General features: G+C 33.3%; 1 protein-coding gene and 1 non-coding gene across 2 annotated transcripts; both read right to left on the bottom strand.

The window, feature by feature from the left end:
* Nucleotides 1–1170: 1170 nt before the first annotated feature.
* Nucleotides 1171–2211, bottom strand: LOC107936230 (ethylene-response factor C3). The gene has a single exon (XM_016868921.2). The coding sequence runs from the start codon at nt 2097–2099 to the stop codon at nt 1440–1442; it is 660 nt and encodes a 219-aa protein (XP_016724410.1). The 5' UTR covers nt 2100–2211; the 3' UTR covers nt 1171–1439.
* Nucleotides 2212–9624: 7413 nt separating this feature from the next.
* Nucleotides 9625–9731, bottom strand: LOC121215220 (small nucleolar RNA R71). Its single transcript, XR_005910949.1, has one exon. It is a non-coding gene; the product is annotated as a small nucleolar RNA R71 (small nucleolar RNA).
* Between the last annotated feature and the right edge of the window lie 11998 nt (nt 9732–21729).

Below are 21729 nucleotides of genomic sequence, written 5' to 3'. Positions count from 1 at the left end.
TATTTTAATTTTTATGTAAATAATTTTAAAATCACACTATGATAAATCTAATATAAAAATTTTAACAAAAAATATGATATAAGAAAATTAAAATATGTTTTTAGTACTCACCGAGATGAATTGACACATTACACAAACATGATATAAGAATTATTGAAAAATAAAATCAACGAAAAAATTAATAAATATGTGAAATTATACATAAAACAAATTATTAATTCATAAAAATTCACATAAAATTATAATAATTCTTTTTTTCTCTTGGATAAATTATACCCAAGGTTATTAAATTATTAGTAAGTTTACGTTTTGTTCACTCAACATAAAACAGTTACAAAATGGTCATTGAATTGTTTGAAAGTCCAATGAATTTTTAACATTGAGTGACCAGAATGTAAACTTACTAATAATTTAATGACCTTGAATACTGTTTACCATTTTTTTCCTTTTCTTTTTCTTTACTCCCTTCACTCACGTCTCTATCTTCAAACCCTAAACCCAAAAGAAAAATCAAATGACATTGTCATGGTCAAAATCTACCATGCCCCTCAACGTATATATCCAATTAACTTTTCATATTATTTAAGCAAACAATTAGATTAGGCCATTGTTTCTATCCTCAGAAAAAAAAAGGAAAACTGGTCATAATTGGCAAAGAAAAAGTAATGATGAAGTGACCATAGTTTTATTTTATTCTTTTTTTTATACATTTGAACCTAATTAGAGACAAAGTCAATTAAGGATATGTTACTAAATTCACTAAACAAAGATTAGTCTAATTATGCAATTGATAGCAATCCATGAATTTTATTATAACCTCAAAGCACCATTCAGCAGGAAGCTTCCTTTCCGTTTGATCTTAGACTGAAATAGTAATTATGAAAAAAATCATTGGACCATAGATTATAAACAAATTAATTCATCATTTACTTTTTATAAAATACTCGAAACTTCCTTAAGAAATTAAAAATTCTCGTACACATTTTTTTTATCTCTTATCAATAAGAAGTACGGATTATCGAGAGTTAAATAAATAGCGTGCGTTTGTTTTATCTCTCTTTAACTTTTAAATAGAAAGATAAACGCGGTTCAGTGTACTTGAAACTACATCCTTCTATATTCGTAATAAAATACTATTATATTTGCATAATATAAAATTTTACGTATAAATTCAAAAAGTCTAGGATTTAAATATTAATATATCATCTTTAGAAATTTCTACTATTTACAAATAACTATCTATTTAGAGAAAAGAAAATCAAAATGCTAAACCATTTTTACACTTTAAATTTACAAATGAAGATTCTAAAAAACAAACCAAAATTCATGGCAAAAAGAAAAAGAAAAAGAAATGACTATAACTAGAAATAGATTAATATAAATATATATTGTAAATTTTTTTGGTGAATAATATATATTGTATTTAATGCAATATTCATTCACCAAGGTGTAGCAGCTTGATCACAAGTAGTGAGAAGCTGTTCCAAGAAATCAGGCCCTAAATCCTCAAACACCACCGCATTGTTTATCCTCACACCGCCGTTTTCTCTTTCCTTCTTGTTTCTGCTCACCATTTTCCTCCTCATCGAGTGTTTCCTCTTTAAAGCCACCACTGGCGAACCTCCGTCCTCCTGATTGCACTTCATTTCCCTCAGCGATTCCCGCACTTTTTCCACCGGGAAATTCAGGATAGCGGCGGAGCCTCTCATCGCGAAAGCGGCTTGATCGTAAGCCAGAGCTGCAGCTTCCGCGCTGTCGAATGTTCCGAGCCATACCCTTACCCCATTCCTCGTTGAATCCCTTATCTCCGCCGCGAACTTTCCCCATGGCCGCCGTCTTACTCCTCGGTAAGCCTTTTCTTTCGTCGGGCTTTCGATGTCAATCGAGGTAACCTCTTCTTCTTTCACTTGATTCGGGTATGTTAGCTCTGATGATGTTTCCTGTTTAGCCTCTGCTAATAGACCATACAAAAGCATTTCCTCTGAGTCGTTTTCGTTGAAGGGAAGCGAGTTGTGATCTAAAGGGAAAAATTCCGGAGACCCAAACGAAGATTCCGATGAGCAGTTCGAATTCGGTGAGTGAAAATGGAAAGATTCCATTGGATTTTTTTAAGGATTTATAAGATTTCCCCTGTAAATCCTCTGTTTTTCACTCTGTTTTTTTGGTAATGAAACTATGGAAGTGGAGAGCAAAAAACACTTGAGGCTTAGGCTCCCCTTTTAAAGGGAAGGATAAAGGGGGATTTAAATGTAAATAGGAAATTTTTCGACAAGTGGCAAAAAGATGACATGGCATATATTGTTTGCTGGTTATGTTTTTGGGTCCCACTAGGAAAGTTTAATTGAACACGCGGGTCAATTCGGGAGTGACAGCCAAGTCAGAATAACTGACGTGGACAAATGACGTCACTCAATGTTTGGTTACGAAGCTGGGGTGGGGACTATGTCCACTTGTCATCCCACGTGGATGATAGAGACAAATCAGATTGATAGTTGGAAACATAGACCTTTCCGAGGGACCGTTTATTTATTTCGAAAGTTCCACTTAAATTACGGAAGATTTGAATAAAAATAATAAACTAGAAAATGAGGTTGGATAAAATAAATATAAGTTACGTTTAATACTATTAAGGTGGATTTAGATAAGCGGTGAGGTGTAGCGTGTTTAGCTTAATTTTTGTTTCACGCTACAGTCTCGCTACAATATATAATCTCACTGTCACCTATATTTTTACACTAACTGCAGGTAAACGCATTATCTATCCAAACCCACCCTAAGTTATTAATAGTCTATATTTTCATCATTTAATTTATAAAGTTTAAAAAGTGTCATTAAATTATATTTAAAAAAATCATTTAAATTATTAAACTATTCGAAAATTTTTATTTAAGTCATCAGGTTATTAAACTTTATTTTTTTAAAAAGTTCAGTCGGTGAGCTCCAAGTGACGATTTGATGATTAATACAGTGGATCAACACCCATCTACAAGTAAAAGAATATATCTTAGATCTGACAATCGTCAGTGTTGAAAATTGAAGAAGAAAGCTATTTGGAATTTTATTCGTAGAGTAGAGAAATGAAGTTAAAAGTTGTTTCATGAAAAAATTTATAGAAGAGTAGAGAAATGAGAAATTTTGATTGGTCCAAGTAGTGCAAATAAAGAAGGCCACACAACAACAATTTTAATAGCCTGATGGCTTAATTCAGTGATATTTTGTAACTTTTTAAAGTTGAGTGACTAAACGTAAACTTATTAATAGTTTAATGACTTGAGATGTAATTTACCTATAAAAGATTAGGTCCGTTTAAAATATGATTCAAGCTCGTTACCTAATATTAAAAGTTAAAATCTAGCCTAGCTTGACTTTTTCCAAAGTTACGATTTTTTATTTTAAATTTTATATAATTTATATATCATATGAAAATTAAATATGATATAAAATAATGTAAATATTAAAAAATATTTTAAATATTTTATGTTTAGAAATTTAGTAAATATATACAATAGTAGTAAATGATAAATATTATTTATTAAATAAAAATAATTATATTAAAATTTTAAAAATATGGATGTGCTCAAACCGATTTAAGTTAGCTATTTATAGAATATAGATAAGACTTTGATAAAATTTTAGACTTATATTTTAAGTAAATTAAGAAATTATATAGAATATGGATATATTTGATTGAATTTGATCCATAAACAGTTCTACTTATACAATGTGTATTTATATTACTCTTATCCTTATCTATTGTAATATTTGTATTTAAAATACTTTTTACACATGAATTTTCATTTAATAAATTTAGATTTCATTAGAAAACTCAATTAAGATTGAATCATAAAATAACATTGGAGTATAAAATGGCCGTGATTGAAATTTCAAATGAAACCTTAATCGTTTGCATAAACGAAAAAAAAATAAAAATAAAAAGGGAATATGCGATGTTGAAATTACATAGATAAGCTTTGAGGGTACTTTCTATTTAAAGATTGTTCAATGAATTGGGACAAACATCCAAAGAATAGTGGCTCCATGATTTGACATAACAAATGACAATGAACACCACTCTTAATTTGGAACAAAACTTTCCTCTTTAATTCATGGAAAATGGGAAACCAAAAGTGGGTTTCGGGCAAGCTAGTTAATTTTTTTTTTTTCTGAATCAAACAACATTATAAAAGATTATTTAGAGATACACCTAATCCCCTATGGAGGCGTTTAAAAAAAATTGAGTACCATCATTATTTCTAATAGATATTTTAGTTAGATTACAGCCTCTTTATTATAAATCTAAAAACGTGCAGAATTCAACACTTTTGTACTACTCTCTTGAAAAATTTGTACCACCTCTTGATTGTCTGATAAGGTAAATACTTTATCCAATCCCTTATAGCAATCGCCAAGCCTTCTAAAATGCCTCACAATTCAACATCTAGAACTGAATAAATGCCCACAAACTAGTTATACCCAAGAATCCATCTGTTGTATTGTCATGAAGAATTCCCCCAATCGTAGCAAAATCGGAATCCTCTTTTACAACTCCATCAGAGTTTAATTGAATCCAATCCTCGAACTTGGGCGAAACTGATACTGGAAATTGCCAATTGGAAACATTTACCTTAAGTGTAGAGGTATATTGTTTAGCCCAACTATATGAGACTTTAATAAATTCCTCAGTACTCCACGTTATTCTTTGGAAAATAAATAAGTTCTAGTTTTTCCAAATACACCAAGTTACCATACCAAAGAAATATTGACAATCAATCCCATCGAGTTGCAACCTAAGATAACTATGAAGATTAACTATAATCCAATCACGCAAATCACCTAAAAAAAAGGAATTATGTTTGACCGCTGGTACAATCCGGTTCCATGTATTGAAACACTTTTTGTTCCAATCATGCAAACAAGTTAATTTTGTTTCCTTCTATCGAAACAGTTAGAGATTTTGTGACTTGCATCTTGTCACTTGTTGAAGAAATAAATATAGTGGCAAAGTAAGTGGATTTGTAGGGTTGAAGGGCTAACGTCGTAGCTTGCTACAGATTCCTATTAAGCATAAAATTAGACAGGGGTTGCGATTGGGGGTGCAGGGGCGGAGCCCCTGTGGTACGAACCATACAGCACAAGTTGAATCCGAATAGAATCATTCCTCTTCTATTTGACTTTGATTAGAAAAGGGTTTTTCAACCCTTAAATAGATATAGTCGAAACTTCTCTTGTATCATTCGTTTTTGAATTTCTCCTCCTCTGCCTATGGTTTTTCCCGAAAGGGTTTTCTACGTAAAATCTGTGTGTTCTTATTATTTTTCTTTTTCTTATTACTTTGTGATCATTCTACCGCCATTATTAATATTTATTATAACAGAAACACTTTATTTTGAACAATAAATTTTAGGTTCCATTTTAAAAAATAATGGTAAATTTGAAATAGACAGATACTAGTAGAAAAATGATACATCCATCAATATATTATTGACTACCTTAATTTCACATCCTAAATTCATATATTAAATTGTTATAAAACTTATATTTTATATTATTTATATTTGTTTAATTCAATTATTATATTTGTATTTTATTAATTTAGATTATGCGCATTAAATTTTAAGTAAATTTAAAAATAGATAATTATTTGATGATGTAAATTAATTCAATAGTTAATATGTAAAAGATGAACTGTATTTTCGAACGATAAGACATTTTTAATTTTAAAAACATCGAATTAATCTTTTCGATAATAATAATATATATTATTGTTGATGGAAGTAAAATTAAATATTATGTTGAAAAATATGGATATCGTAATTGAGTGTTGATTCTTTAGCTATTGAACGTGCATGGAGACAATTTTTATATTTGAAATGTTAACAATTTATTGAACGATATTTATGACTTGTGCTGATTATATGGATGATAAGATCATATCAGTTAAGGGAATATGTTTGGAGTGTAACACCCCAAAACCTGACCTAGAAGTTAGACCGAATTCCGGGAGTTACATTGGCCAACCAAAGTGGAAAAGATAAAACTTATTTATAACCATAGAAAATACTTCACTAAACCCTTATGCTTTGCAATTTTAGTAGATTAAATGATACGTAGTTGTTTTAGGAAACCACATATAACAGACGTTTAAGAACTGTTAGGAATAAATAAAATCAGTGTTTTTGAACAATTTCAAAGTAACTTAAAAATCCCCGTACCACAGTACACATAGACTTATATGCAAAAAAAAAAGGGTGCATAATTCGAATAGTTTATCACGACATTATTTGAAATCAAACTGATCAAAAAACTCTGAGACCTCTGCTATGCCGAGTCCAGCTCCAAAACACGAAATGTACCTGAAAGGAAAAACACTACAGAGATGAGCTATGCGAGCTCAATGTGAGTCCGAAACATAAACATATGGCAAAAAAATGGGGTGACACAGTAAATACTTCAGACAATCATATGTATAAAAATATCACTTACAAAAATCTCAATGAGTATGTCAAATATAATATCAAACCACAGAAATGATGTTCTAACATACACAATAATCAGAACATATTACATGACATTAACTATATTTTCAATAACCAAATGTTCACACAAACAGACAAAATGTTCTGACAAACAGACGTATATTCAGATGCAAACGGATGCACAAGTCAAAATCCCAACCCACCAACCAAACATCACTTTATCCATCCAGCACACCACATAAGGGCTATGGTAGGCCCGTCCACCATGTACACTACATAGAACCATAATAGGTTCATCCACCCTACAAACCACAACGTGGAACTATGCCACTTGAGTAACTGTATACAACTGAGCTGATATACGTATAGGATAGTGCGGTAAACCGCTATACAAAAGTATCGCAATTAAAACTGCTAAGTCTGCCTTCCTTTTCTTCATAACTAGATCCCAAAATTTTCATGCTTGCAACAATGTACACATTATTCCGACAACATGCAGAAACGAACATTAACATTTCCAGTTTGAACAGATTCAAATTTGATTACACTTGTATTCTAATATTCAGTTACGACAACAATAATAAACTCATACTTATTCATCACATAAACGAGCAATAAAATTAAAGCCCATAAAAGCACAAATATACACAAACCAAACTAAATCGAGTCCCCGACACACTTACCGAGGCTTGAACGAGGTTCAAATTACACAAAAACATAAAACAGACAGTTTATGACTCAAAATAAAAATTTTACAAAATAGGTCCACGTGGCCATTTGCCCTAGCCGTGTAGAGGCCTACACGCCTATGTGGACGTGGCCCTGGCCGTGTGGAGGCCTACACACCCATGTGGATGAGACACACGCCCGTTTGTCCAAGTTACACGACTGTGTGAGTAGCCCGTGTAACTCACTGTCCAAAAGTGCTAAAAATAAAGAGCAGAGGAGACACGGTCGTGTGGAGATCTCACACACCCGTGTGGGGACACATGCCCTCGTGGTTAGGCTGTGTGGTACCAAAAATCATCGAAAACCCTAAATTCCCAATTACACACGACCGTGTAGACCGCCCGTGTAGCCACCCTTGTGGTTACGAAACCACACCAAAATAGCTTGAAAATCATGCTTTTGATATTGAAACGATCCTCAACCCTTGTGATAAGCCATAAAAGTAACATGTTTTTAATCTCATTCTTGATGCGTTTTTGGATGATTTATCATGTAAATTAGTGAATTTGATGCTCCAAGTCCTTTAAATTCATGTAAATTTGTGAATTCGATATCTCATGATTTATCATGTAAATTAGGGAAATAAAAAGAGTGAAAAACAAGCCAAAAACGGACAAAAAGAGCTATTTTTAGTATCCACACAACCTGGGCATTTCTATACGGGTTGGCCACACGCCTGTGTGAGTCACACGGGTTGGGCATACGCTCATGTGCCAGCCCGTGTTGATTTTGCACCCTGTTTCCCAAACACACAAAAAAAATCCAATTTTTAGGGTTTCTAAGCATTTTAAAGTCAATAAATATCAATTAGACTCAAAGAAAATACTTGAAGAAAGCCACCAGATTCAACTCAGAAGCGGATCTCCTTCAATATTGAAGATCTCCATTCAATTTCCTTAGAAGTTTTATTGGGTTTCTTTATGTCTTGTTGTTATCCTAACTTTGAGATGGTTTTATTCCAAATTATGAACTAAATTCCCTAGATACATAAGGAAGATGAAACCTATGATGAATCTTATTATTTGATTTTTGAGTTACATGATAAATACTTAATTCTTATTCTCGATTATGTATGCTTATTTCATGTTTTAGTATTTTCAGGATATTAATTCATGTTTAATGTGCTTAACCAATGGAGCAAAAGTCCTTGTTTAAGAGTAGATCTAGCATAATTGAGTGGAGTTGCATGCAATCCTAGAAATAGGACGACATAAATCTACCGGATTAGAGTCAAATCTAATAGGGGAATCCATAGATCGAGTTAATGTGACAATAGGGGTTTTAATTAGAAAGATATTTTAATTAATCAACCTATAGTCAGTTGTTCTTACTCTCGAAAGAGATATTAACATAATTTAGGGATTTCTACAGATTAAGGCACAAGTGAATAAATCGTTTAATTTAGATTCGTAAGAATAAATGGAGTCTAGGTGGATTCTTTCCTGGGTATTGTCTCTCTCATTGGTACTTTTGATTATTTTCCTATTTTATTCTCTGTTGCGTTCTTAGTAGATTAGTTTAGAAATTTTAGAATAAAAATAATCACTTCAATTTATAGGCTAAATAATAGAAAAACGGTAATTACTAGTACTTTTAGTCCTCGTGGATATGATATTCCTATTCACCATAACTATACTATTGTTCGATAGGTGCATTGCCTTAGTCGTATTTATAGTTAGTTTAGTGACCTTCAAGTTTTTGGCACTGTTGCCGGGGACTAAAATATTAGGAACACTCAATTTTTATTAATTTAGCCATTTTTATTTTTATTGCCTTTTATTTTTGCTTTTAGCTTACTTTTTGTTTTCTAGTTTTTCTATTATTTGCTTCTGACAGCTTCCTTTAGTTTATGACTAGAAGAAATCCGTCTGGACCATTAGTATTTGATAGTGAAATTGAAAGTACAGCTCGCAGAAGCCGTAGAGAAGCAAGGCAAAGTCGACATAATATAGTGGAAGAGCAAGAGGACGTTATTATTGTTCTTGAGGAGATGGGTGATATTCGGAATAATCAACTACCTCCTGTAGTTGATGCAAATCCAGATCCTGCCCCTCGTACTATGCACGATTATGCCAAGCCCACTCTAACTGGGACTGAATCGAGTATTGTGAGACACACCATTACTGCGAATAACTTCGAACTGAAGCCGAACACTATTCAGATGATCTAATAGTTTGTTCAGTTCGATGGTTTGCAAGACGAAGATCCAAATACTCATTTGGCTAACCTTCTGGAAGTCTGTGATACTTTCAAGATAAATGGCATTTTTGACGATATCATTCGCCTACGGTTGTTTCCCTTCTCGTTGAGGAATAAAGCTAAACAGTGGTTGAATTATTTACCACGAGGTTCTATCACTACATGAGAGCAAATGGCTAAGAAGTTTTTACTAAAATATTTCCCACCGGCTAAGACAGTCAAGTTGAGGAATGATATCTCTTCTTTCGTACAGATCGACTTAGAGACCTTATATGATGCATGGGAGAGGTATAAGGATTTATTGAGAAGATGCCCTCACCATGCATTACCTTTATGGCTATAGGTTCAAACCTTCTACAATGGTTTGAATCCCTCAACTAGGCAATTAATCGATGCAGTAGCCGATGGTACCCTGAAAGATAAGACAGTTGAAGCGGCTTATGAGTTTATAGAAGAAATTTCATTGAATAATTATCAGTGGCAAGTTTTGAGGATGAAGCCTAATAGAGCAGCCGGTGTTTTCAATCTAGATGTAGTCACCATGTTATCAAATCAGGTAGAACAATTAAATAAGAAAATTGACAGTTTATGTGTTTCTATGTAGGTACATCTGGTGATGCAATGCGATGCAAATGGAGGAGGAATGAGCAATCTAGAATATTTTCCCTACGATCATAGCACAGAGAACAAACAAATTAACTATATGGGTAAGAATTCTAGACCTTAGAATAATCATTACAGTAACACTTATGATAAAAGTTGGAGGAACCATCTCAATTTCTCTTGGGGTGGTCAAGGAAATCAAAGACAACAACCCTCTCCAGGCTTTCAACAACCTTACCAACAAGAGAAAGCATCGACTCAAGGGCTCAAGAACCAAATTGGTCAACTTGCGAAGTTGATTTCAGAACGGCCACAAGGTAGCTTGCCTAATAATACCGAAGCTAACCCAATGGAGTAACTTCATGCAATTACTGTGCGAGATGAATAAAGGTTAGTTAAATCTAAACCAGAGCTGAGGCAAGAAAGTTTGGTAAGTAAAGGTAAGGTAGAGGTAAGCCAGAATAAGAAAAAATCGATTGGTAAATAATATAAACCTCGAGTACCATATCCTAACACGACAAAGAAATACCACATGAACGAACAATTTGGTAAATTTCTTAAACTTCTTAAAAAGTTACATATTAACTTACCGTTTATTGAAGCTCTTTCACAAATGCCCAATTCCGTTAAATTCTTAAAAGAGCTTTTGGCAAACAAATGGAAGTTAGATGATTCGTCACACGTAGAGCTAAATGCAGTTTGCTTAGCTATTTTGAAAAATAATTTACCTAACAAATTGAAAGATCCAGGGAGTTTTACTATTTCTTGTTTAATTGGTAGTTTAAATGTGAATAATGCTTTAGCTGATTTAGGGGCTAATATTAATGTCATGCCCTATAAAATGTTTAAACAATTAGGCCTTGGGAAACCCAAACAAACTAGGATGAGTATTCAATTAGCAGATAGAACCATTAGATTTACTAGGGGTATTATTGAAGATGTACTTGTGAAAATTGATAAATTCATACTCCAAGTTGATTTTGTTGTTTTAGACATGGATGAGGATAGTGACATACCTTTAATTCTAGGACGACCCTTTTTAGCAACTGCCAGAACTATTATTGGTATTGGAACAGGTGAACTAATACTTCGTGTAGGTGATAACATGATTACTCTCTAAGCTCGTGATTCTGCTAAGATATCTAGTGATCGAGATGATTATATGAGTTCTATTAATATGAATAACATTGTGGCTCAAACTTCTTTGCAGGAAATCCCTAGGAAAAACATGGTGGAGCCACATTCCAGTCCATACGAAAAAAATAGAACTACTCATGAAGAACAAATGCTACAGATTGATGAACTAGACGAATGACAGACAAATGTCAAGGAGAAATCGAGAATACACGATGCAGAACCAAAGCGACTCCATGAAGAGCATAAGGATGGAATGAACAAATTTAAGGTTGGAGACCAGGTATTGTTGGATAAAATGGACCCTCAAATTGCCACTTCAGAGCTTAATGCAAACGGAACAACTCCTTTTACAGTATTGAATGCCTTCCCATACGGTACATTCGAGGTAACTCATTCTGAATTTGACAATTTTAACGTAAATATTACTCGACTCAAACCTTATTTTGATAATAGAATTGACGGTGAGAAAGAGGAGTTTCGACTCCGCAAACCACCGTAACAGTGCAAATTTGAGGTAAGTTGAGCTTAAACTTTAGATAAGCGCTTCTCAGGAGGCAACCCAAGTATTAACACTACTAATTCATTTATTTTTATTTTTAATTCATGTTAAATAAGGATTTTTTAACCCACACGGCCTGGACACACGGGCGTGTCCCAGGCCGTGTGTACTAAAAAAGGGTTTGACAGTGAGTTACACGGCCAGACGACATGGTCGTGTGACCCACACGGCCTGAACACGTGGGCATGTCCTTGGCCGTGTGACCCACACGGCCTGAACACGTGGGCGTGTCCTTGGCCGTGTGGATCTTAAGACTTAGTTTTTCCAAAAATTGGCAGAGACACGGTCTAAAATAGTCCACGTTTTCCAAAAATCAACAGAGACACGGCCTAAAATAGTTCACATGCGAAACCTGGAGCTAATTTTTTTCATTTTTAAATCAAGTCAGAGAGTTATATGGGCAAGGCCCACGACCGTGTGCAAGATACAGTCGAGGCACACAGGCATGTAGGCTGTCACACGGGCATGGGAAAAACGAAGAAGGTTGCACATGGCTATGTAACACTACCGTGTGTGCCACACGACTTGGACACATGGATGTGTCTGAGGCCGTGTGAAGACTGGGTTGGTATTTTAAATATACACGGGCTGAGAAGAGCCACAAGGGTGTGTGACACGGCCGTGTGGCCCAACACAAGCCTTTATATGACCATGTCACTCTTAAAAATCCCTAAACCCAATTTTATTTTTCTAGGTTTGTCTTCTTCCTCCCCAAATTCCACCCACAATCCCTAGCCGCCACTCCCTCCAACCGCTCCTTTTCAGCAGCCGTTCCTTCCCCCTTCCTCACCCCTTTGAGACACCACCCTCCTTTGGCCTCTCTCATCTCCTCTCCTTTGCCCTTCCCACGACACAACCCCATACTGACCCGTTCCCCTTATTCCCTTTCCCCCATTCGAACCACCCACCAGCAGTGCCCACACCCCACGACCAACCACCCTAACAACCCCCTCGCCGCTTCTCCATTTCTCCGTCGCACAGCACACACCCATCGTTCACACACCTAAAGCCCGAACTGAACTGACCCATCGTCGTGCCACCATCATTTCCCCGTCACTACCACTACCGTTTACTCCGGTCACCACCCATTATTTTTCTTATTTCTTTATTTCTTTATCTTTTTCTTGTTTAATATTATTATTAGCTATTTTATTCTCTTTATTTATTGTTTATTATCTATTATTTTCTATTCTTAGTTCTATTCTTTTATTTTTCTAGTCATATTTGTTTACTACCCTTATTATTATTTTTAATTCACTGTGTTTATCATTCAATTTTTTTATTCTTAATGCTACTATTTTAGTTTATTTTTATAGCCATTATTATGATTCATCTTTAGTTTATTATTTTGACTTCTTTGCTTGCTATTTCTATTACTATTGTTCTTTGTTCTTAGTATTAGAATTATTTATTTATTTATTTATTTATTTATTTCTGCTTTTCCTTATTCTTGCTTTCAAAATGTCATGATTTGTCCTTTAGTTACGAATTCGTTATTTGATTTATTATTCCTTATTGTTTTCACCACTTTGATTCATGATGGTTTCACTTTCTAGCTTTTGCATGCATGGGTATTCATACATACTGCTTTAGGAGTAATTTCTATTTAGGACTACCTGGATTTTACCTTCTTGCCCTTTGATGATGCTTTATTTATTGATGAATTCTCTTACTTTTTTGGGCACACCATGACAAACACTCGTGCAAAGTCTAAGGTTGTCGTTCCCACTTTGAAAAAGTGGAAGACACCTGGCGCAACCTCCTCCTCGAGTGCGTCCGCTAAGGTTCACCACCCTTATCTCCAGTTTTTAGTGGGCCCCCAGGAGGATTTATTTCAGCTCCTTCGAGTGCGACCACTCGACTTAGATCAATGTATTGATTGGGCCGCGTTGGAGCAGGTCTACCTAGCTGATCACGTGCGCGCCTTTATTGCTATAACACTGTGGGACCGTTTCTTCTCGATCATCAAGCCCATATACATGGAGCTGATGTTAGAGTTTTGCTCGACATTTACTCTCCAGCATGCGATGACTACTCATGACAAGCCAGACACCATCACTTTCTGACTCGGTGGTTTAGTGCGCCATATGAGTGTCCCTAAGTTTGGTGTTACTTTGGTCTATATACTGAGGAGTTTATGAGTGTCGAGAACTTCCTCCGTCTACATCGGCACATTCACTACTCGCTAGCTAGTTATTGGACAGATCTTACGGCGAGTATGACCCCCTATGACGCGAGTCGCTCGAAGGCGACTTCTCTCTCGCCAGCCTTACGGTATCTTCATGCCTGTTAGCTCACACTTTGACCAGTGAGAAAGAGAGCACCGAAGTCGCCAGTAGTACTGATGTTTATTTTCTATGGAGCATGGCCACTGGGCATATCTTTGATTTAGCATACTTCTTCTCCTTAGCCTTTCGCCATCAGACTGACCGCCACAAGAAGGGTCCTATCTGTTTAGGCCCTTATGTGACTCAACTCGCTCGACACTTCGATCTCTTCGATACACCGGAGTAGTCCTCTACACTTACACTCATCAATCAAATGTCCCCACAGGGAATCTCGACCATGATCCATATGAGGATGATAAAGCGGCTTCATGGAGTTGATCCTCCTAAGTATCGTTTACTTCATACTGACTCTCAGAATGACCTAAAGGACTTCACTGATGATGTACCACTACATCACGAGGGTCCACCTCATCCTCCACCTTCGAGTTACTGTCTTGTTTTTTCTGCTGCCACTTTGACAGACCTCTCCGAGTGTTTCGCTCTCTTTGAGTAGCGTTGATTTTAGAGGTTCGATAGTATTGATGCGACTTTACAGCAGATCTGTCAGCATCTCCATATCTCCTCCTCGGCGCCTACGACTCATGACACCGACACGTCTGATGATGAGGACCATTGAGTCCATTTGTTTTATTTTTATTTTTATTTTTATGCTTATTGTTATTTTTTTAGTCATATTTCATTTTTATCTTTTGAATTATATTTTTATTTTTATGATTGTTTCTAATCGAGTATAATCCCTTAATCTTCTTCACTATTTGTGTTTATTTTCTTATTAGTTTGCTCGGAATCATGCTCTACATTTAGATTTGCCTACAATTCTGATTTTCACTATTCTAAGGATTTCATCCAATATTCAGGGCAGTTTCAGTTTTCTCCCTCTCTTATGATATTCTGTTTATACTGTGATTATCTATGTTTGTACATTGAGGAAAGTGTACATCTTAAGTGTGGGGAGATTATTTATATAATTATTAGAAAATCCTTAAATTATGTCTTGTGTTTAAGTAATTTTCTCATACTACTATTAGAATGAATTTTTATCGATTTGTGATTTTTATTGATATGTTTTAGATTAAATTCATAGATATTTTGTGCATTGGTTGTTTTAAACTTTAAGCCATGAGAGAATCAAGCATGATAAGTCTATTTTCAAAATTAAAAATTTTTAGGTTGTTTCCCTTAATTGAGGTATTACCTTGAAGTTTGAGATTTGCAAGATTGACATCAAAAACTATAATTTTTTTGTGAGATTTTGAACCTTTAGAGCATACATTTTTCTTGCTCATTTTTATTATTGGTTATGAGTGTGTCAATATTGATTTGTTATTCTAGTACTTGTTTCGATTATGCATGTTAAGACCACACATTTGATTTGATATACTAAGATGATAAAGACACTTAGGTTTTAACCAACTTATCCCATAAAAGCCTACCTACATAATTAACCCTTAGTGAACCTCTTTAAGCCTAACACACCGTTTCTTGATTTACCCATTAATGATAACCCATAACTCATTTTTTTGTTCATTGAGAATTTTTCCCGTTTTATTGACTCTCTTTTTGTCGAGATTTGATTTGGTTAATTGCCTAACTATGCTCTTTTGTTTCATTTGCTGAGTTATTTCTGATTCTTGTTCAAAAAAATGAAAAAAATGATGAGAAAAAAATAGATAAATAAAATACATATATATTGATTATTATTTAGTTCTATGTTAATTGAGCTTGAACAGTTAAATTCATATTTTGAGAAGAAGCTCGTGTTATTCTTGAATAGTTTTCAATTGATGTAATTGTTTTTAATTTAGCATTTATTTATTTTTCTAGTTTGGTAATTTATCAATTCGATCTCGATTTTAACCATCTTTTTCAGCCTTTCTCCACACCTTTAACCTAAGCCCCATTACAACCTCTTAAAGACTTTTTGATTTGTGTATCTCATTTTACAGTGATGGAGATTTGATTTTCATGCAAGTTTATGGTAATGACTTTTCATTTTTGACTATTGAGTGCTTATTTTTGAACCTTAAACACTTTGAGTGATTTGAGTGAATCTTTAGTGAGAATGTTCATTCTTGTCGATTTTGAATTAAAGGTAATTACTTAGATAAGGGGAAATACCTATGTTTTCATGCTTTAAAAATGTTCGACTTGGATTGTTTAAATCTTTAAGTGCTCTTTTATTTGAATTATCAATGTATGATTATTTGTGAATTATGAAAAACATTATTGATAAGAATTATAAGTTGAGAAAGATTAATTTTTAATTATGAGTTGAGGATTTTACTTGAGGACAAGCAAACATTTAAGTGTGAGCATATTTGATAAGCCATAAAAGTAACATGTTTTTAATCCCATTCTTGATGTATTTTTGGATGATTTATCATGTAAATTAGTGAATTTGATGCTCCTAATCCTTTAAATTCATGTTTCTATACTTAGGTGAGCATAGGGGAACGAAAAGAGCGAAAAATAAGCCAAAAGTGGACAAAAAGAGCTATTTTCAGTATCCACACGGCCTGGGCATTTCCACATGGGTTGGCCACATGCCCATGTGAGCCACACGGGCTAGGCACATGTCCATGTGCCAGCCTGTGTCGATTTCGCACCCTATTTCCCCAACACATGAAAAACTGAATATTTAGGGTTTCTGAGCGTTCTAAAGTCTATAAATATCAATTAGAAGAAGACCCAAGAGGACACAGAGAGAAGAACGAATAAAACACTCGAAGAAAGCCACCGGATTCAACTCAGAAGCGGATCTCCTTCAAGATTGAAGATCTCCATTCAATTTCCTTAGAAGTTTTATTGGGTTTCTTTATGTCTTGTTGTTATCCTAACTTTGAGATGATTTTTTTTCCGAATTATGAACTAAATTCCTTAGATACCTAGGGAAGATGAAACCTATGATGAATCTTATTATTTGATTTCTAAGTTACATGATAAATGTTTGATTCTTGTTCTCAATTATGTATGCTTATTTCATGTTTTAGTATTTTTAGGATATTAATTCATGCTTAATGTGCTTAATCAATGGAGCAAAAGTCCCTGTTTAAGAGTAGATCTAGCATAATTGAGTGGAGTTGCATGCAAACCTAGAAATAGGACGACATAAATTTACTGGATTAGAGTCAAATCTAATAGGGGAATCCATGGATCGAGCTAATGCGACAATATATTTCAATTAATCAACCTAGAGTCAGTTGTTCTTACTCTCGAAAGAGATATTAACATAATTTAGGGATTTTTACGAATCAACGCACAAGTGAATAAATCGCTTAATTCAGATTCATAATAATAAGTGGAGTCTATGTGGATTCTTTCCTGGGTATTGTCTCTCTCATTGGTACCTTTGATTATTTTCCTATTTTATTCTCTGTTGTATTCTTAGTTAAATTAGTTTAGTAATTTTACAATAAAAACAATCACTTCAATTTATAGGCTAAATAATAGAAAAATGGCAACTACTAGTACTTTTAGTCCTCGTGGATACGATATTCCCTACTCACCATAACTATACTATTGTTTGATGGATGCGCTTGTCTTAGTCGTATTTATAGTTAGTTTAGTGACCATCACCTTGGTAACCCACAATTATGCCCAAACATATAGATTTTCATGCAATTCAGTAACAATATGATACTTCAAATAACCAATTTCAAAAACACACAAGACATTATCGAATTCCGGTGGAATTCGATACCGAAGTTAACCATTTCAGAACACACACCTTAGAACGCAATATCAAGCACTAAGGATCAATCAATTCGCTCTCAGCAAACTGTTCAGAAACCTCAATTTCACACATAAATTTATACTATAAGAACTTCAATTAACAAAATAATATAAACAGAAGCAATTCTATTATAAACCCTACCTGCTTCACCTCCGATAAAACAAAACACACGAGGACGATTAGTTTTAACAGACAACACGTAACGTGAGTGTAAAACGGAAGAAACAAGAAATCAAAAGAATTGAAATTTGGGGAAAAAACCAAAAAATAACAGAGGGAACAAAAAATAGGGAAAAGGAAATGGAAAAAATAAGGAAAAAACGTGAAACTGAAAAACCTTTTCTTTCAAAATTTAAAAGTAAATCTTTAAAAATTAAAAACAAAACAAAACCAAAATAAATTAATTCCTCAAAACACACAAGAGGACTCAAACCCGAAACCCAAAGGTAAACTAACACTCTCACCACCACCAAACGTGAAAACGTGAAAACCCGCTCAAGTGCTTGACCTATTCAATGACCCTAACCACAACATCAAAACTTCTAACCCTAAATTTTAGGGTATTACATAAAGGATCGGATTAGATCACTCTTATATAATCCCTTGAATCAAAGAAGTCGAATTGGATAAAATCGTTGATATTTTAGCTGCCGAGAGTCTGTTTACCTTATTTCTTATTATTATATTGTATTCCACTAATTAGTATGTTATAGATCTTCTCTATGTTAGCAAGTCTTGAAGAAATCTATATAATTGAAAGACTTGTACAGGTTTAAGTACCTACAAAAAATTGAAGCATCTTGTATATTATTAAGGCAAAATAATAAATACAGCCCCTACTTGTTTTGTTGTTTTGATTCTTTTTTTTTAAGATCATTTTGGCCCTCAACCTTCAAATTTTAATTAAATTGTTTTCTATTGAATATAAAAACCGATTGAATTGTTAAAATTTTAATAAAATTTGATGTAATAATTCACGTGCCAATTCATGTGCGCTTCATAAAAATTCAAAAAAAAATAAAAAGTATTTAAAAATACAAAAGAAAAGTTCATAATTTCTTTTTAAAAATTTAGAAGTTTATAATACCCTACATGTAGGTTACTAATTGTCATGTTAGTGTCCTTAAAATCTTGAAAGTTAAAGAGTCAAAGTAACAAAAAATAGAGCTAAAGTGATAAAATGAATACCAACAAGTGGTTGGGTGTAATGGTAAGACACATTGCACTCCCAAATAAGGGTGTTCAAACTTCGGTTAAAACTAAATTAACAGACTGAACCAAACTAATTCAGTTAATCGGTTGGTTAACCAATCTAGTTCTGTTGGAGGTCAGTTAAAGTTTTTTTGAAATTTTGATTTACGGTTAATTCGGTTTGAAATTGGGTAATTAACCGAATTAACCGAACTTAATAAATAATATTATATATTATATGTATTAGGCTATTACTAATTCGGCTAATTTGGTCAAATCAACATTATCAATTTATTTTTTTTATTTGTTTTATACTTGCTTTAACAAAAATGTATATATAAATTTTGGTTTAGTTAGTGGTTAAAGGATTAAAAGGTTCGGTTAATTCGGTTAATACTAATTCGGTTTGGTTAACCGTTTGAACACCTCTACTCCCAATAAGAAAATGTAGGTTTTAAACTTTGGAGACAACATTACTAAAACAGGCAACCATGAATCCCGAATATGAACCATAAAATAGAATACATAATATCAAAAAGAAAAAGTGATATAATAAATTAATATTGTAAACCAAATTTATTAAGGAAATAACACACATCCAATCCTGAATTACGCAACGAAATGTACTTTATTAATCATAAATTGCAAGCATTTTTCTAGCAATTTACGTCATTCGTGACATATAAGAGACAGACATAACGGGAAATGTGGGGAAAGAAGAAGGAAAATTATTCTTTGATTATCTTCTTATTTAATTTAAGTGTAAATTTCTTTTTAAAACAAATTTTAAAATTATTAATAATTTCTTTTTTAATCTTTAAATAAAAAGATAAAATGCATTAAAACACTTAAATCTTCAAACTTTTATATTAATAATAATGTTGAGACCTTGGTCGCAACAAATTACATTCACAGATATGGAAAGGAGGCTAACCTGTGGGTGAGGTAACATTTTCAAAAGTAGAATAGCATGGAAATGAAATGGCAGAAACATTAGTGACGGCAGGGTTATGTTCAAGGCGTGGTGGTGAATGTTAGATTGGTGATTGGAATACCTAGTTTTCATACAATAATAGCTTTTGTAACAATTGTATTGTTTAACTAGAATTAATGTTCTGTTGTTTTTAAATAGAATAGTTTAAATGAAGCAAAAAATTATAATAATATTGATACCAATTAAACTAAAATTTAATTAATTAATTAATTTAATTTTAGACAAACATATAAAGGAAGATGGTCATCATTGCAGTTTGAAAAATATGTGTGTATGATGAATTGTTGATAAATTGGTTTAAAGAAAAGAGAAATTAAGACAGACGTTCTGACATTTGTGAATGGAACTTTCTTTGTGTCAATTAGGATCAGTCAAGCTCAAATTTCATGCATGTTTTTCTCAATGGGTCTAGTGATGATGACAAAATATATGAAAAAAATTAGTAAATTATGATTTAATAAATTGTTTGAAAATTTTCTTTTGCTTGACTCGAGAGAATCATTTTTTTTTATAATGATACGTACAATTATAATATATCTGGATAGATTCATTAATAAATTGAAATAAATAAAAACAAAATATATTTAGACTTGAAATTGGAACAACAAATTAAAAACACAATGGAATGACGGTGTGGACAAATATTATTAAATTCATTATCATTCCATAGTTGATAAGTTCTATTTTATCATTTACTCCGTTCAATTATGAATGTATAATCTTAAAAATTATTACCATTATCATGAATATTGGATGCATCTATCTCTGCCTCACCTTCTTCTGCTTCAATTAATTTTATTACTTTTTTTTTAATATTTCCAATCATTTTAAAGGTAAGTAATTATTCAAACATAATCCTTAGAAAAACATTTAAACATCAAATATACGATTTTTTTATAATACATTATTACATTTTTACCCTTTTAATAGTTGCATATGTATAAGGATAAGATAGTAATTTCATATAATGGGGCGAGCTGCACAATCAATTACCATAACAGCTCTATACTCCCAATCAAAAAATAAAATAAAATCTATCCCGTCACCCACTTCCACTTTTTAAAGAAAAAATCTACTCAATTCAAAGTGGATTGATATGAAATTCACGAGACAATTTGAGGTTTACCATCACTAACCCAAATTGCTAAGCTTCCTCCTTGCCAATAAGCTGGAGAATAATAATAATTTGAAAAATATTTTAGTTTATGTTTTTTTTTCTCAAATTGGTTTTAAAATTCAAAATAATTGTATTCAAAATAATTGCAAAGGGTTGTTGCGGCCCAATCTGTATTTGTGAGTCAAGGGTCTATGACTGAGCGACTTTAGTCGGATGAGACCTAGTTAGCAGATGAGATTAATCGTTTAGAAAGTGAGGAAAAGGAAATGAATAAGAACGGTATAAAAAGAGCTTTGGTCCTGTGGACTTGAATCTGCAACCTAGGAAACGGGCCAGGATCGTTAGGCCTCAACGAGTTGAGGCGGTTCTGAGCGTATGTAACATTTCAATATGTGTTTTCTGTGGTAAACACCATCCGGGTGAGTGTTAAAGGAAAATTGAGGCATATTTTAAATGTGGATATGTTGAGTGTCATGTTAGGATTTGATCACAACATACCCTTAATCAAAAGCAAATGTTGGCTTAAAGAGGGGAACGAAGATTGGTTTGTGCAACTTGGCGTCGTAAGGATTGAGACGCATCTGGCAGCAATACAGATACATCTGGAGCTGTACCCTGCATTGATGAAGTGACTAATCATTATTAGGGCTTTTGAGGCTTTGGGATCGTATTGTTAGTGGTGAATTGTCTAGGTTTTCATTAA

Source organism: Gossypium hirsutum, chromosome D02 (genome assembly GCF_007990345.1).
Source record: "Gossypium hirsutum isolate 1008001.06 chromosome D02, Gossypium_hirsutum_v2.1, whole genome shotgun sequence".
NCBI lineage: Eukaryota > Viridiplantae > Streptophyta > Magnoliopsida > Malvales > Malvaceae > Gossypium > Gossypium hirsutum.
Note: the sequence above shows the minus strand (reverse complement) of the source record. Positions and strands in the feature narration are given on the sequence as shown.

Bases quoted from the DNA above. Each gene is read 5' to 3' on its own strand.
- LOC107936230 (XM_016868921.2), bottom strand. From the start codon at position 2,099: ATGGAATCTTTCCATTTTCACTCACCGAATTCGAACTGCTCATCGGAA.